This window comes from Globicephala melas, chromosome 3 (genome assembly GCF_963455315.2).
Source record: "Globicephala melas chromosome 3, mGloMel1.2, whole genome shotgun sequence".
Classification (NCBI taxonomy): Eukaryota; Metazoa; Chordata; class Mammalia; order Artiodactyla; family Delphinidae; genus Globicephala; species Globicephala melas.
In genome coordinates this window covers 155,514,450-155,529,040 of record NC_083316.1, presented here as the reverse complement: position 1 = coordinate 155,529,040, position 14,591 = coordinate 155,514,450, and the positions used below count along the sequence as shown (strand labels likewise).

The window sequence follows — 14,591 nt, the reverse complement described above, 5'->3', positions numbered from 1 at the left end:
ACACTGAGGTTTCTAACACACCACGAGTGTACTTTTGTGTGTGCTGTGAATTGTCAGTACAGTTTAATGTTTCCCTATGGGTAAGTGGTCCAAGCACTATTTATGAAGACAACATCCCTCTTCAACTTCTGAAAACACAGAGCACAGTAACAGATGAAATTGTGGCGGCAGGGAGGGGGCTGGGTAGGGGGCGGAGGGGGAATTTGTCCCTGGTGGTGCCGGAAAACACTACTGCAAGGAGCTCTTGCTGTCCTCACTACTAAGTTCCTTTGATGCGGTAAATATCGCCGCACTGGGATCCCCTCATCTTGAAAACTATATAGCCTCACGATAATTCTTTACTACGGTTCCCAGGAAGCGCTCTCAGCGCACTTCTGCAAGCAAATAGCATATTAGCTGTACCTTGCCTTTGGAAAATTCCTGCTATTCTACCATCCGACCACCCAAAACACAAATTTGCTTCGATTTTCATTGTTAATCAACATCTCTGATTTTTCTCTTCAGATTACTGCCCGTCCAAGGAAACCTCTGACTCTCTCTCAAGAATGTGTACTAATTTCCCCACATAGTCTCGTAGCAACTTATACCAGACCTGGAATTAGAAAAATGATACAATTGTGCCCATTGAACTCTTTCACAAATGCCACGGGGAATACTGACCCGCAGCATCAAAACTGTTTGAAGACAAAGGCAAAATCCTAATGAATTTAAGATCACCCTAAACAGCACAGGGGACTCTATTCCAATCCTCCTTTCTTTCTCCCTTTGCAAGATCATGATAATAAACTTGGCCTATCTTCTGCTACCTACAGGCAACTGGAGCTTCCCTATCCAGGAAATTGAAGGAAGGGTGTCGCAGTATCCTCAAATCTGATCATCCAAAGTTCACTCCTACGATAATTCCAAGCGGGACTTGGTGGCCATCATCTCCACTAATCTGCGATCAATGAAATTGAAACCCCATCTGGCAACCCGAGACCTGGCATGAGCCATGCAGTAGGTGTCAGGAAAGATGTACCATGGGAGGAAAGTCACATATCCCCAGGCCTGCCTGAGACCCCAAGCATTAGAGAGAGCCAGGGTCCCGATACCAGGAACAACAGGAAGGCTCTGGGCAGGTGCTAAGACACCATGACTGGGCCTTACCGCATGGAGACAGGTGGACACAAATGGCCCCTCTTCCTTCCACGCCCACACTCTCCATCCATCCTCCCCAGGTCAAAAATGGCTATAAATGTGGGACGTGGAAGACTGGGAGGCTAAAGGCGAGTGAACACCCGTCTGTGGAGGCCCAAGACCGTCCCCTCATCACCTCCAAATAGGCTAGCTCAGTATCCTCCTCCAGGACTGACCTGTGACATCCAGGTAGAAGGAGACCCTCTGGCCCCCGGCCTCGCAGCTATACTCCCCGGCGTCTGCCTTGCCCGCCTGCTGCACCACCAGCCGCCGCCCTCGGCCCGTGGCCTCCACACGCACTTTGGAGCTCGAACTCAGCTTCTTTCCATCCTTGTACCACGTCACCTCCGTCTGGGCCTGGGCCACCTCGCAGCTCAGCGTGGCACTGGACCCTGCCACGGCCTGCACTTCACTGCGTGCTGGCTGCTCCTTGGCAAACACCACCTTGGTCTCTGGGGACAGGGAGGGATACACAGGTCAAAGACACCATCTCAGTCACGAATGCAGCCCCAGGCAAAAGAGACCTGAGTGGAGAGCCGTGGGGCAGGCGGGTGCGAGGGGTGCGGAGGAGGGGTGGGGGCCAAGCTGGAGATTTCTCCAGGCTCTGCACCAGCCGTGTGCCCTGCAGAAGTGCCCCTGCCTTTCTCAGCGACAAGTAAAACAAGAGATGCATTCTCCCCTGGGTCCGCGTGAGCTGGTCCGGGGCGTGGGAGGGTGGGGGGAGGGTAAGATTTTTGAAGAGACTTCTCCCCTGCTCATAGCATCTGCGGGTCTCACGCAAGTGTTCCCAAACCTTCCCAGATGGGGCCACAGTCTTCTCCAAATGCCTAAGCAGGGAAATTTGCACCTGCAGTCCATGGAAATCACTGAGGCTTGGTGCCCTGGCCTATACTTAGTACGGTCAACTTGTGGCAATCTCTGGGGAGTGCTGGCACCTCCCCGTGGCTTTCTTTTCCACTGTCTGAGGAATAAAGAAGCTGAGCACCTTTCCGCGTACACTGGGGTCCCCATTACTCTTTTGTTCTTCGTGGTGCAACTATTCAAATTTTTGCCCACTCACCAATAGTAGGCCCTCTCTTCTCTCCATTCATCTCTAGGCACTCTTTATGCATTGAAATACTAGAGAAGGATAGATTGCTAGCCTTCAAGGTTATTCCCAGCTATGGGACTCGCATTTTCACTGTGTGATCGAGTCCTCCGATGAATCAAAGTTTTTCCCTTCAATAGTGTCACCTATGTCCATTGCACGCTTTCATTTTGGAGCATCTGTGTTCCATTTAAGAAATCTTCCTTTACCTTCGGTCTTAAGGAAACCATGGTATCACCGGACTGTCTTTTGGTTTGTACCTTTTCACACTGAGGTTTCTAACCCACCATGAGTGTACTTTTCTGTGTGCTGGGAATTGTCAGTACAGTTTAAGTTTTCCCTATGGGTAAGTGGTCCAACCACTATTTATGAAGACAACATCCCTCCTCGACTCCTCCAACGCACAGCACAGCAACAGATAAAATTGTGACGGCGGGGAGGGGGCTGGGAGACAGACGGAGGGGGGATTTGTCCGTGGTAGTGCAGGAAAATACTGCTGCAAAGACCTATTTCTGACCTCACTACTACGTTCCTCTGATGCGGTAAATATCGCCACACTGGGATCCCCTTATCTTGAAAACTATATAGCCTCACGAACATTCTTGACAATGGCTCCCAGGAAGGGCTCCTACCGCGTTTCTGCAAGCAAATAGCCCATTGGCTGTCCCTTGTCTTTGGAATCTGCCTGCTATTCTACCATCTGACCACCCAAAACACAAATTTGCTTCGATTTTCATTGTTAATCAACATCTCTGATTTTTCTCCTCAGATTACGTTGCATCGATGGAAACCTCTGACTCTCTCTCAAGAATGTGTACTAATTTCCCCACATAGTCTGGTAGCACCTTTTATCAGATCTGGAATTAGGAACATGATACAATTGTGCCATTTTAACTCTTTCACAAAAGTTTCACTTGCCCAGCGTTTCTCACCAGGACTTACCTGTGGAAATGTCTTCTGCATGTTCATTCTCTTACAACCTAATCTTACTCAACAATCGTACACAGCCTAATAATTGATCCATCAGACTGAGTTGATAATCACATCATCAGCAAATTCTACCTTGAGTTTTTCTAAACCCTTTGCCAGTGATTTTATGCTCTTCCTGAATCCGCTCAGTGACTACAGAGGCCCACGTGTGTTCTCCCTCACATCAAAGATTGGCAGGGACACGTTAAGCGGGATGCTGGTCTTGTTGTTGCTGTTGTTGTTGTTGGAGGAATTTTATTATAACGTTAAAAAAAGAGCCCTTTTTTTTTTTTTTTGCGGTACACGGGCCTCTCACTGTTGTGGCTTCTCCCGTTGTGGATCACAGGCTCCGGACGCACAGGCTCAGCGGCCATGGCGCACAGGCTCAGCGGCCATGGCTCACGGGCCCAGCCACTCCGCGGCATGTGGGATCCTCCCGGACAGGGGCACGAACCCGTGTCCCCTGCATCGACAGGCGGACTCTCAACCACTGGGCTACCAGGGCGGCCCAAAAACACTTTTGCACAGTATTTTAAGAATTATATGACAGGAACTGGTGCTCAGTTTTCTCACATTTTTTGCCTGGATTTGGGATGATCAAATTTCATCAAGCATTTGATTCTCTACTCGTTCAGAGGACCACATCCTTTTGCATTCAAACTCTTAATTCCATGCTTTATATATATTAACTTTGCCAACCTTCAACACAACGTGCAATCCTGGACTAGGACTCTCATCACTGACTCCACCCTGTGGACGCATGGCTGAATTCCTTTTGCTAACAATTCATTTATGATTTTGGCTGTGATATTTGTAATACATATGTCTGGAATTTCATTCATCCTTCCTGCCTTTCTTCAGTGATTCTGGTATGCGTCGATATCATGTTCTGAATTTAAAGAGACTTATGGAGTGCATCTCCTTTTTCTATCTCTAAGACCATCTCCACAAGCATGGAATAACAGTTTTCCAGGATAGTTTGTAGACTGTACCAGAGAAGTACCAGGTAGTTCTTGGGAAGATTTTTCATTATTGGTCCTACTGACTGACAAGTCATACAACTCTTTGAGTTTTCTACATCTTCTTGTGTCAGTTTTCATACAGTTGTCCAGGATTTAGTCAAACTTCACAACTTTTCAAAGCTTTTATCTTAGAACACTCTCTAATACTCTCCAAATGCCACATTTTACAGAAATGCCTTCTCGGATCCGGGATATCTATACACACCCATAAATAATCATACGGTCACACGGTCTCAAACAGTTACGGGTTGACACCTAGCAGTCAATGTGGAATGGCAGCCCACCCCTACTCAGCATGAAGGCTCTCTTCACAGAAGACGAGTAACCTGATTTCATAGACTGCCCTATGTTCCAGCCACGAGGCAGCGACACTCACTAACCTTTAGGAAAATGCAACGAAATAAAGACTGCTTTGCCAGTCAGAGTCTGCTGCTAGTACACTAACTCCTCATTAGCAAAGCAGACCGATGGGTCAGTAGCGACGTTTTCCTTTCCGTTCCTAAATTCATCAATATAACACCATTGGGAATACTGACCCGCAGCATCCAAACTGTTTGAAGACAAAGGCAAAATCCTACTGCATTTAAGAAGATCACCCTAAATAGCACAGGGGACTCTATTCCAATCCTCCTTTCTTCCTCCCTTTGCAAGATCATGACAACAAACTTGGCCTATCTTCTGCTACCTACAGGCAACCGGAGCTTCCCTATCCAGGAAATTGAAGGAAGGGCATCGCAGTATCCTCAAATCTGACCATCCACAGTTCACTCCTAAGATAATTCCAAGCGGAACTGGGTGGCCAACATCTCCACTAATCTGCGATCAATGAAATTGAAACCCCATCTGGCAACCCAAGACCTGGCATGAGGCATGCGGTAGGTGTCAGGAAAGACGTACCATGGGAGGAAAGTCACATATCCCCAGGCCTACCTCAGACCCCAAGCATTAGGGAGAGCCAGGGTCCTGATACCAGGAACAACAGGAAGGCTCGGGGCAGGTGCTACGACACCATGACTGGGCCTTACTGCATGGAGACAGGTGGACACAAATGGCTCCTGTTCCTTCCACGCCCACACTCTCCATCCATCCTTCCCTGGGCAAAAATAGCTATAAATGTGGGACGTGGAAGACTGGGAGGCTACAGGCGAGTGAACACCCGTCTGGGGAGGCCGCAAGACCGTCCCCTCATCACCTCCAAATAGGCTGGCTTAGTATCCTCCTCCAGGACTGACCTGTGACATCCAGGTGGAAGGAGACCCTCTGGCCCCCGGCCTCGCAGCTGTACTCCCCGGCGTCTGCCTTGCCCGCCTGCTGCACCACCAGCCGCCGCCCTCGGCCCATGGCCTCCACACGCACTTTCGAGCTTGAACTCAGCTTCTTTCCATCCTTGTACCACGTCACCTCCGTCTGGGCCTGGGCCACCTCGCAGCTCAGCGTGGCACTGGACCCCGCCACGGCCTGCACTTCACTGCGTGCTGGCTGCTCCTTGGCAAACACCTCCTTGGGCTCTGGGGACAGGGAGGGATACATGCGTCAAGGACACCATCTCAGTCAGGAAAGCAGCCCTGGGCAAAAGAGACCTGAGTGGGGAGCCATGGGACAGGCGGGCGCGAGGGGTGCGGAGGTGGGGCGGGGACCTAGCTGGAGACTTCTCCAGGCTCTTCACCAGCTGCGTGCCCCTCAGAAGTGCCCCTGCCTTTTTTAGCGACAAGTAACACAAGTGACGCATTCTCCCCCGGGTCCACGTGAGCTGGTCCGGGGGGTGGGGGGGTTGGGGGCGGGTGCGCTTTTTGAGGAGACTTCTCCCCTGCTCATGGCTTCTGCGGGGTCACACGCAAGTGTTCCCAATCCTTCCCAGATGGGGCCACAGTCTTCTCCATACGCCTAAGCAGGGAACTTTGCACCTGCAGTCCATGGAAATCAGTGAGGCGCGGTGCCCTGGCCTACACTTAGTACGGTCAACTTGTGGCAATCCCTGGGGAGTGCTGTCACCTCCCCGTGGCTTTCTTTTCCATTGTCGGAGGAATAAAGAAGCTGAGCGCCTTTCCCCGAATGACCGGGGTCCCCATTACTCTTTTGTTCTTCCTGGGGACCTAATTCATATTTTTGCCTACTCACCAATAGTAGACTCTCTCTTCTCTCCATCTCTAGGCACTCTTTATGCATTGAAATACTAGAGAAGGACAGATTGCTAGCTTTCTAAGTTATTCCCAACTGTGGGACTCCCATTTTCACTATGTGATCGGGTCCTCCAATGAATCAAAGTTATTCCCTTCAAGAGTGTCACCGATGTCCATTTCAGCGCTTTGAGTTTGGAGCATTTGTGTTCTTTTTAGAAATGTTTCCTTACCTAAGTCTTTAAAGAAACCACGGTATCATCGGTGGGGTTTTTTGTTTTTACCTTTACACTGGGTTTCTACCCCACCACGAATTCACTTTTCTGTGTTGTGGGAATTGCTAGTACAATTTAAGTGTTTCATATTGTTACTTGGTACAAGCATCTGATGCGGATACTCTGATAAACTTCCTCTTTGCACAATTCTTCTAGGACAGAAACTGTGGGGTCATTATGGGTGCATTCCTCATCCCTCCCAGATGAGGCCAGAGTCTTTTCCCACAGGAAAGTGCAGGGCATGTTCTCATCTGCAGTGAATGAGGTTTGCTGAAGTGCTACCCTCACCTACTCTCATTGTCAGCAGTCTGGTGGGAGTGAAATGTACCTCCTGTGGCACTCTTTTGCATTTTTTGTGATGATTCAAAATAAAGACCCATTTCTGATGTTTTTGGTCATCAGTGTTTGCTCTTCTGTGGTGTCACTGCTCAACGTTTTTGCCCTATTTTCAATAGCACTGTCTGCCATTTGTATGTTCACTTTAAGGACATTTTTATACATACGAATGCTAGGCACTGACAAGTGTGTGTGTTCTAAATGTCTTCCACATCTGTGTGGTTTGCCTTTTCAGTACTTCATGCTATCTTCTGATGAATCTATCAACACATATTTAGTTTTACGGTAGTCAAATACGTCAAATTTTTTTCATTATGGTTAGTGCACTTGTATTTTACGAAGTCATTCTTTGGGACTTCCTTGGTGGTATAGTGGTTAAGAATCCACCGGCTAATGCAGGGGACACAGGTTCGAGCCCTGGTCCGGGAAGACCCCACGTGCCGCAGAGCAACTAAGCCCGTGCACCACAACTGCTGAGCCTGCTCTCTAGAGCCCGTGAGCCACAACTACAGAGCCTGCGAGTCACAACTACTGAAGCCTTCACACCTAGAGCCCATGCTAAACAACAAGAGAAGCCACCGCAGTGAGAAGCCCGCACACCACGGTGAAGAGTAGCCCCATCTCGCCGCAACTAGAGAAAGCCCGCATGGAGCAACGAAGACAAAAATAATAAATAAAATTTTTCTTAATTATTTATTTTAAAAAAGAAAGAAATCATTCTTTAGTCTGAGGTAATTAAAACCATCTGTTATCATCTAAGAGTTTTATGATTTTCCCTTCTATTCTGTGGTGTTTAACCCAACATGAGTTGACCATGGGGGATATGAATTACTGGCCTAATCGTTTTTCTATATGGTTAAATGGTTTAAGTGTCATTTATTAAAACCATGTTGTCTCTACTCCTTGCATGATTCCACATTTTTTTAAAAAGAAAGGAGCAGGGGAATGTGGGCATCCATTCACGTGCAGATTTGTGTCGGAGATCACTACTCTGGTCCCTTGGTCTGTGTATCTATCCTTGCAATGAGACACTATTGTATTCATTACTATAGCTTTATAACAATCTTGATATTGGTATAGCAAATAACTCACTTTTTGCTCTTCTTCAATAGTGTATTGACTGTACATGGTCTTAGCAATTTACTTCTGAATTTACAAAATCCCCACTAAACAAACATTTGTTTGGATTTTAATTGGTATTGAACATTTTTTATTCTTCCCTGGATTTCTACCCAACTATTTAGAACTTCTTAACTGTCTCTCAAAACATTTTTAATAATTCCCCCCCACACACAGAGCCTCTCACCACCCTTTGTTAGATTTGGAATTAGAAAATGATTCTTTTGATGCTATTGTAACTCTTTTAAAAATTTCATTTTCCAGATGTTTGTTGCTACTATGTAGCCGTAGAAGTGTTTTCTTCATATTGATTTTTTTACATGGTAATCATTCTCAACTATCTTATTAAGTCTCATAATTTATCCTTTGGATTAATCATATTATCCATGAATTCAACTTTTGTTTCTTCACACGTTTAGGTCTTTTACTTTCTTTTCCTCCTATCTCTGTTGTACAATGTTGGTTAAAAGTAGTAACAGTTGGCTTCCTTGTCTGGTTCGCTATCTCACAGACAAACTTTCAAACTTTCACTTTTTTGTGTGCAATTAGCTGGTTTGTCTGCAGCGTCATTTATCAGATTACAAACTGTTTTATTTATAATTCGTTAAGAATTTTATATCATGAATTGATGCCAACTTTATTAAACTTTTTTTCTGTATTTATAATGCCAAATCTTTCCAAATACTTTATTCTGCATGTCATGAACAGATTGCTTTGCTAATGTTTCCAGTGTTTAAACAGCCTTGCATTTCTGGACTATGACTTTTATCACAGTGTATTACCAATTTTCCTCTTAATATATTGTTAAATTTATTTTGATAATATTTTGTTTCAGATATTGGCCTTGATATCCATAATAGGTTGGTCTGTAATTTTAATTCTTAAAATATTTTTGTCAGATATTTGTATCAATGTTATGCTATCTACATGAAACAAATCAGAGACTGTTTATCTCCACTTTCTATTCTCTAGAAGAATATCCATGAACATGGATTTTCTTTCCAAAGTATTTCATATAACTTACCAGTGGAACTACTGGGCTTAGATCTTTCTCTATGAGAAGATTTATCGTTATGGTTCCAATTATTTAAAAGATTATAGGACTGGGCTTCCCTGGTGGCGCAGTGGTTAAGAGTCCACCTGACAATGCAGGGGACATGGGTTCGTGCCCCGGTCTGGGAAGATCCCACATGCCGCGGAGCAGCTAGGCCCGTGAGCCATGGCCGCTGAGCCTGCGCATCCGGAGCCTGTGCTCCACAACGGGAGAGGCCACAACAGTGAGAGGCCCAGGTACCGCAAAAAAAAAAAAAGATTATAGGACTACTTGAGTTGTTGAATGTTTCTTGTGTCACTTTTTACATAGTTTTCTAAGAATCTGATCAATTTGTCAAAACTTTCACACTTATCGCCATGAAAAAATATTGTCATATTCTTCTAAAATACCATTCTTAAAAGATATATACATGTTGGTATAGGAGAAGCTACTATTCCTCTCCAAGTCTAAATCTATAAATCAGACTCCATAGGGAATTCTGACATAGAATGTTCTAACAGAAAACAAAAGGAAATCACTATTTGCTTTGAAAAGAGAATTCCAGACCTCACATGTGCATATCTCAGGCACATATCGACCAACCCTCTGGTCTCTGTTTACTTTGCACACATATTGCAAGAAAAATGGATCTAGATTTTGTTACATGTAGATGCACAGATAACTTCTATATCCACGTGCAAGGAAGAAAGAGTGTTCAGAACACCTAAAACTTTGATAATCCATAGTTCAGTCTTGAGATAAATCCAAGTATGACTGTGTGGCAGAAATTTCCCCTTGTCCTGGTTTCATGAAATTCAAACATCTCTCCCTAGTGTGAACCCACATGCGTTGCTAGGTGACGGCATCTAGGAGCTGTCAGGACATCCAGGAGGAGCAAATTCACATACCCACAGTTAAAAGACATCTGGTCTACCTCAGACCCCAAGTGCAAGACAGAACCAGAGTTCCAGACACCAAGGAATACCCAGAAGGTTCTGGGCAGATGCTGGGAACTGAAGACTGTGCATTACTGTGTGGAAACACCACTCAGGGTTTATAGGAACACCATTATCCCTTCTGTTCACAGCCTACCCATCCAGCCTCCCTTGGTCCAGCCATGGGTATGAAAATGGGAGGTGGGAGGACGGAAGGCTAAAAGAGATGAAGTCTAGTGGGAAGAACATCAGGTCTGTTAGGGGATGCAAGCCAGTCCCATCACCTCCACACAAGACTAAGTTACTACCTCCAAGGACTGACCTGTGACATCCAGGTGGAAGGAGACCTTCTGGCCCCCGGCCTCACAGCTGTACTCCCCGGCATCTGCCTTGACCACCTGCTGCACCACCAGCCTCCGGGTGCAGCCCTTGGCCTCCACATGCACTTTTGAGCTTGAATTCAGCTTCTTCCTGTTCTTGTACCACATCACCTCCGTCTGGGCCTGGGCCACCTCGCAGCTCAGTGTGGTGCTGGCCCCCACCACGGCCTGCACCTCTTTATGTGCTGGCTGTCCCTTGATAAACACCGCAGAGGACTCTGGGCACAGAAAGGGAGACACAGTGTCAGAGACACAAAGCTGGTACCAGCCTGGGAGACCAAAACTTAAAAGAGTTCAGTAAATTTTCTCCTTGGAGCCAGTGATGCCATGTGCCCAGGAAGGTGTAGAGTTGTGTTTACAAACATATATCTCAAGTGTACATTCTGGTGATGTTCTGACACAAGGTCAATTCCTAAGGCTGGAGGAAAGTGGCCAAAGTTATTCTAGCATCTGTCACAGCTAGTTCATTGTCTTTCCCATGTGACAGTCACCTCTGGCAGGCAGGTTGGGTTGTGTGCACTTGTATCCCCTATATGTATAAATACATATAGGATCTCAGAGAGTCCATGCTGTATATGCAGTCATTCATTCATTCATTCATTCAATCACTGATGCAACTAATGTCAGTGGAGGGCCCATTATCTGCAGGCACTATGGTGGTGCTGGGAATGCTATACCATAGCTGGAAACATGAGTAACACAGTCTCTGTTCTTACAGATCTTACCTTCTACTGAGGAAAAACAAACAAACATACAAACATGACAATGATTTAATGCTATGGTCAATGCTGTGATGAAATAAGACAGAGTGATGCGCTAGAGAGAAGGGACTGGCAGTGACTTAGATTTGGTGGTCAGAGAAAATCTTGGTGAGGAGTAATGTTTAGGTGAAGTGCTAAATGATAAAAGGGAGGCAGCTTTGATGAAAGCTGAGGGGAGTCATTCTAACGGAGATGAGAGCTAGGGCCAGGGCTCTCCTAGAAGGATAGATGTGAAGTGAGTGAGGAAGGTAAAAGGGAACCACACTGGGCATCTGATTTTCTCCTCTGGACACTGCTGCTCCTTAGTACAGCATGACACTAAAAGGCATAGGGCTGCTACTACGAAACAGGAAACCTGGTCAGGCTATGTACACCTTGTATAAGCAGAAAGATAAAGTTAGAGATTGAGGAGCCAAGCCTCCAGGAAGAAGAGATCTGGTAGAATTGAGCCCCACACTCAGCCACATTCCCCTCAAGATGTTTGATGAGCTCCACAACTGCATGGCCCAGGAGACTACGAAGCCAAGCAGAAAACCTCTGAAAACTAGAGCAGACTTTTTAGCACCTTGCATTACCAGAGACAGAGATTAGAGTTGAGTGTCTGCCTGAAAAGAGACCCCCCTCCATACCCCAAGTCTCTGTAGAAATCCTTGGAGGACTATGCCCAGGAATGGGGGCAAACCAGAGATAGATGACCCTGATCAAAACGGTAATGCAGCCTTGAGTCAGTGCAGTCCTTGAAGAGACTAAAGTTCTTAGTTGTTCTCTCCCTCCCTAGCAAAGGAAATACTGATCCTCTGTCTGAAGTAAGATAACATCATCCATATTCAAAAAGTTTTCTCAAACGATGTCTGACAGTCAACTGAAAATTCACTGGCATGCCAAGGACAAGAGTGAATAGAAATCCAAAGAAAAGCAATATCAGATGATCAGACCAGGATATAACCATGATAATATTTCTTTAATGTGAAAGAAAAGAAAATATATCAAATACAAAAATTTTACTACAGAGTCTAGAATCTATAAGAAATTAAACAAATGGAAATTATGAAACTGGAAAATACAATAACTGAAAGTAAACACACTATAAATGGGTTTGACAACAGATTAGATATAGAAGAATAGAAAATTAGTGGATTGGAAGACAGATCTAAAGAAAATATCCAGACTAAAGCAGAGAGAGAAAAAAAATTAAGAGGTGGAGAGAAAGAGAGATACATATGAGACATGTGAGAAACCACACTCTATGGTTGAGGAAAGACAAAACTCCACAGACTCAAAATGCTCTGCAACCCTAACCAGGATGAATACAAAGAAAATCACACCTAGGTTCATCAATGTAAACTGCTGAAAATCAAAATCAAAAACAATACCTTAAAAACAACAGGAAAAGAAAAAAATGACCCTTGAGGGAACATAATATATATGACAGTAGATAGTCCAAAAAAAATACATGGAATCTGGAAGACAGTGGAATAGTCTCTTAAAAAAAATTTTTTTAAATATGGGCAGGGGATTGTTAAACTGTAATTTGATAACCAGAGAAAATAGCCCTCACAATATTGGGCCTAAATCCTGGCTCTGTAATTCTCTGGCTATGTGAACTTTGGCAAGTTATGGAATTTCCTTGTGCCTTATCTTAAAATGGGAATAATCAGAATTCCTCTTCATGAGGTGGTTGTGAAGTTTAGACAAGTAAAAAGACAAGAAGCACTTCATAAAATCTGGCCCTTGGCATGTAATTAATACCCGCTAGCTGCTATGTGGTAAGTTTTGTGAGAAAACACACTTTTAGGTGGCATGATCACACACCCCTACTCCCTAATAATTAAGCTGAGGAACATAAGAAGGACCTCAAGGAACCCACCTGTGATGTTGAGGTGGAAGGAGATCTTTCAGCCCCTGGCCTCTCAGCTGTATTCACCCAGCATCTACCTTGCCCACCTGATGCGCCACCAGCCTCGGGGTGCAGCGCTTCCTTGGCCTCCACACACACTTTTGAGCTTGAACTCAGTTTCTTTCCCTCCTTGAACCATATCACCTCTGTCTGGGCCAGGGCTACCTCACAGCTTAGCATGGTGTTCACCCCCACCTCAGCCTGCACTTCCCTGCATGCTGGATGCTCCTTGGCAAATATCAGTGTGGCCTCTGGGGACAGGGAGGAAGACGAGACAATCAAATTTCTAGAATTGGATGAGGGCCCACCTTCCGGATCTCAAAACCATGATGCCTTGGCCACAAGCCAGTCCTATTCCTAGCTTTCTCAACACAGAGAACTTCACACTCAGAAGATATACAAAGCAGGGAACAGGTTAGTTCTCAGAATCCGAAGGCTCCCAGTTCAATAATTTTCACACTGGTATATGTTACAGTTCAGGCTCTGGCATCTACTTAGCACCTGTGATCTCATAATTACCCTAACAAAGAGAGGCATAATTTGTGGCTGGCATATCATAGCATTGGTATTTTCAGGGAGAATTTCTTATACCATGTCACCAAGAACAGGCAATACCCCTGAGTCACAGGAACATTAATATGTTAATGCAGTCTACAACTTCTAGCAGGCCAGTCACCATTAGTGTAATCAAATCCTTGGCCTTGGGAATCAGATGCTGCTTTTTATTAACTTACTCTATTTGCTTGACATCACATTACTCTAGAACAGAGGTCCCCAACCCCCAGGTCACAAACCAGTACCAGTCCACAGCCTGTTAGGAGCTGGGCCTCACAGCAGGAGGTGAGCAGTGGGTGAGCAAGCAAAGCATCATCTGCTGCTCCCCATTGCTTCCCATTGCTCCCCATCACTCACATTACCACCTGAACCATCCCCCCATTGCTTGCATTACCGCCTGAACCATCACTTGCATTACCACCTGAACCATCCCCCCCCCCCATAGCTCACATTACCGCTTGAACCATCCCCCCTCCCTGGTCCGTGGAAAAATTATCTTCCACAGAACTGGTCCCTGGTGCAAAAAAAGGTAGGGAACCACGCTCTAGAACCCATTCTACTACTCTAGACTTGATTTTCTTCTTTATAAAGTATATTCATTGGTAATTCTTTCAGTGAGATTTTACGAATGATAATTTACTCTCTGAAAATGTCTGTATTTAACTTAACTTTTGAATGATAGTTCAGCTGGATACAGAATTCTAGATCAACAGTTATTTTCCCTCAGTGCTTTGGAGACTATAACATCTTTTCTGTGCTCTTCATTGCTGTTGAAAAATCTACAGGAAGAATAACTATCATCCCATTAATCTTTTTTCCCTTTGGAGGTTAAGATCTCCTCTTGGTTTTTGGACTTCTGGAATTCACTAGCTGTGACTTTTTTTTTTTTTTTTTTACAATTCCCATTATTTCTTATGAATCTTGAAGTT

At 45.2% G+C, this 14,591-nt stretch overlaps 1 protein-coding gene across 1 annotated transcript in view; it reads right to left on the bottom strand.

Moving 5' to 3' along the window:
• OBSCN (obscurin, cytoskeletal calmodulin and titin-interacting RhoGEF) overlaps nucleotides 1–14,591 on the bottom strand; it is a 169,468-nt gene that overhangs the window by 134,068 nt on the left and 20,809 nt on the right. Inside the window, 1 exon segment of the mRNA XM_070045296.1 lies at nucleotides 10,392–10,667. Coding sequence (XP_069901397.1) covers nucleotides 10,392–10,667 — 276 coding nt within the window.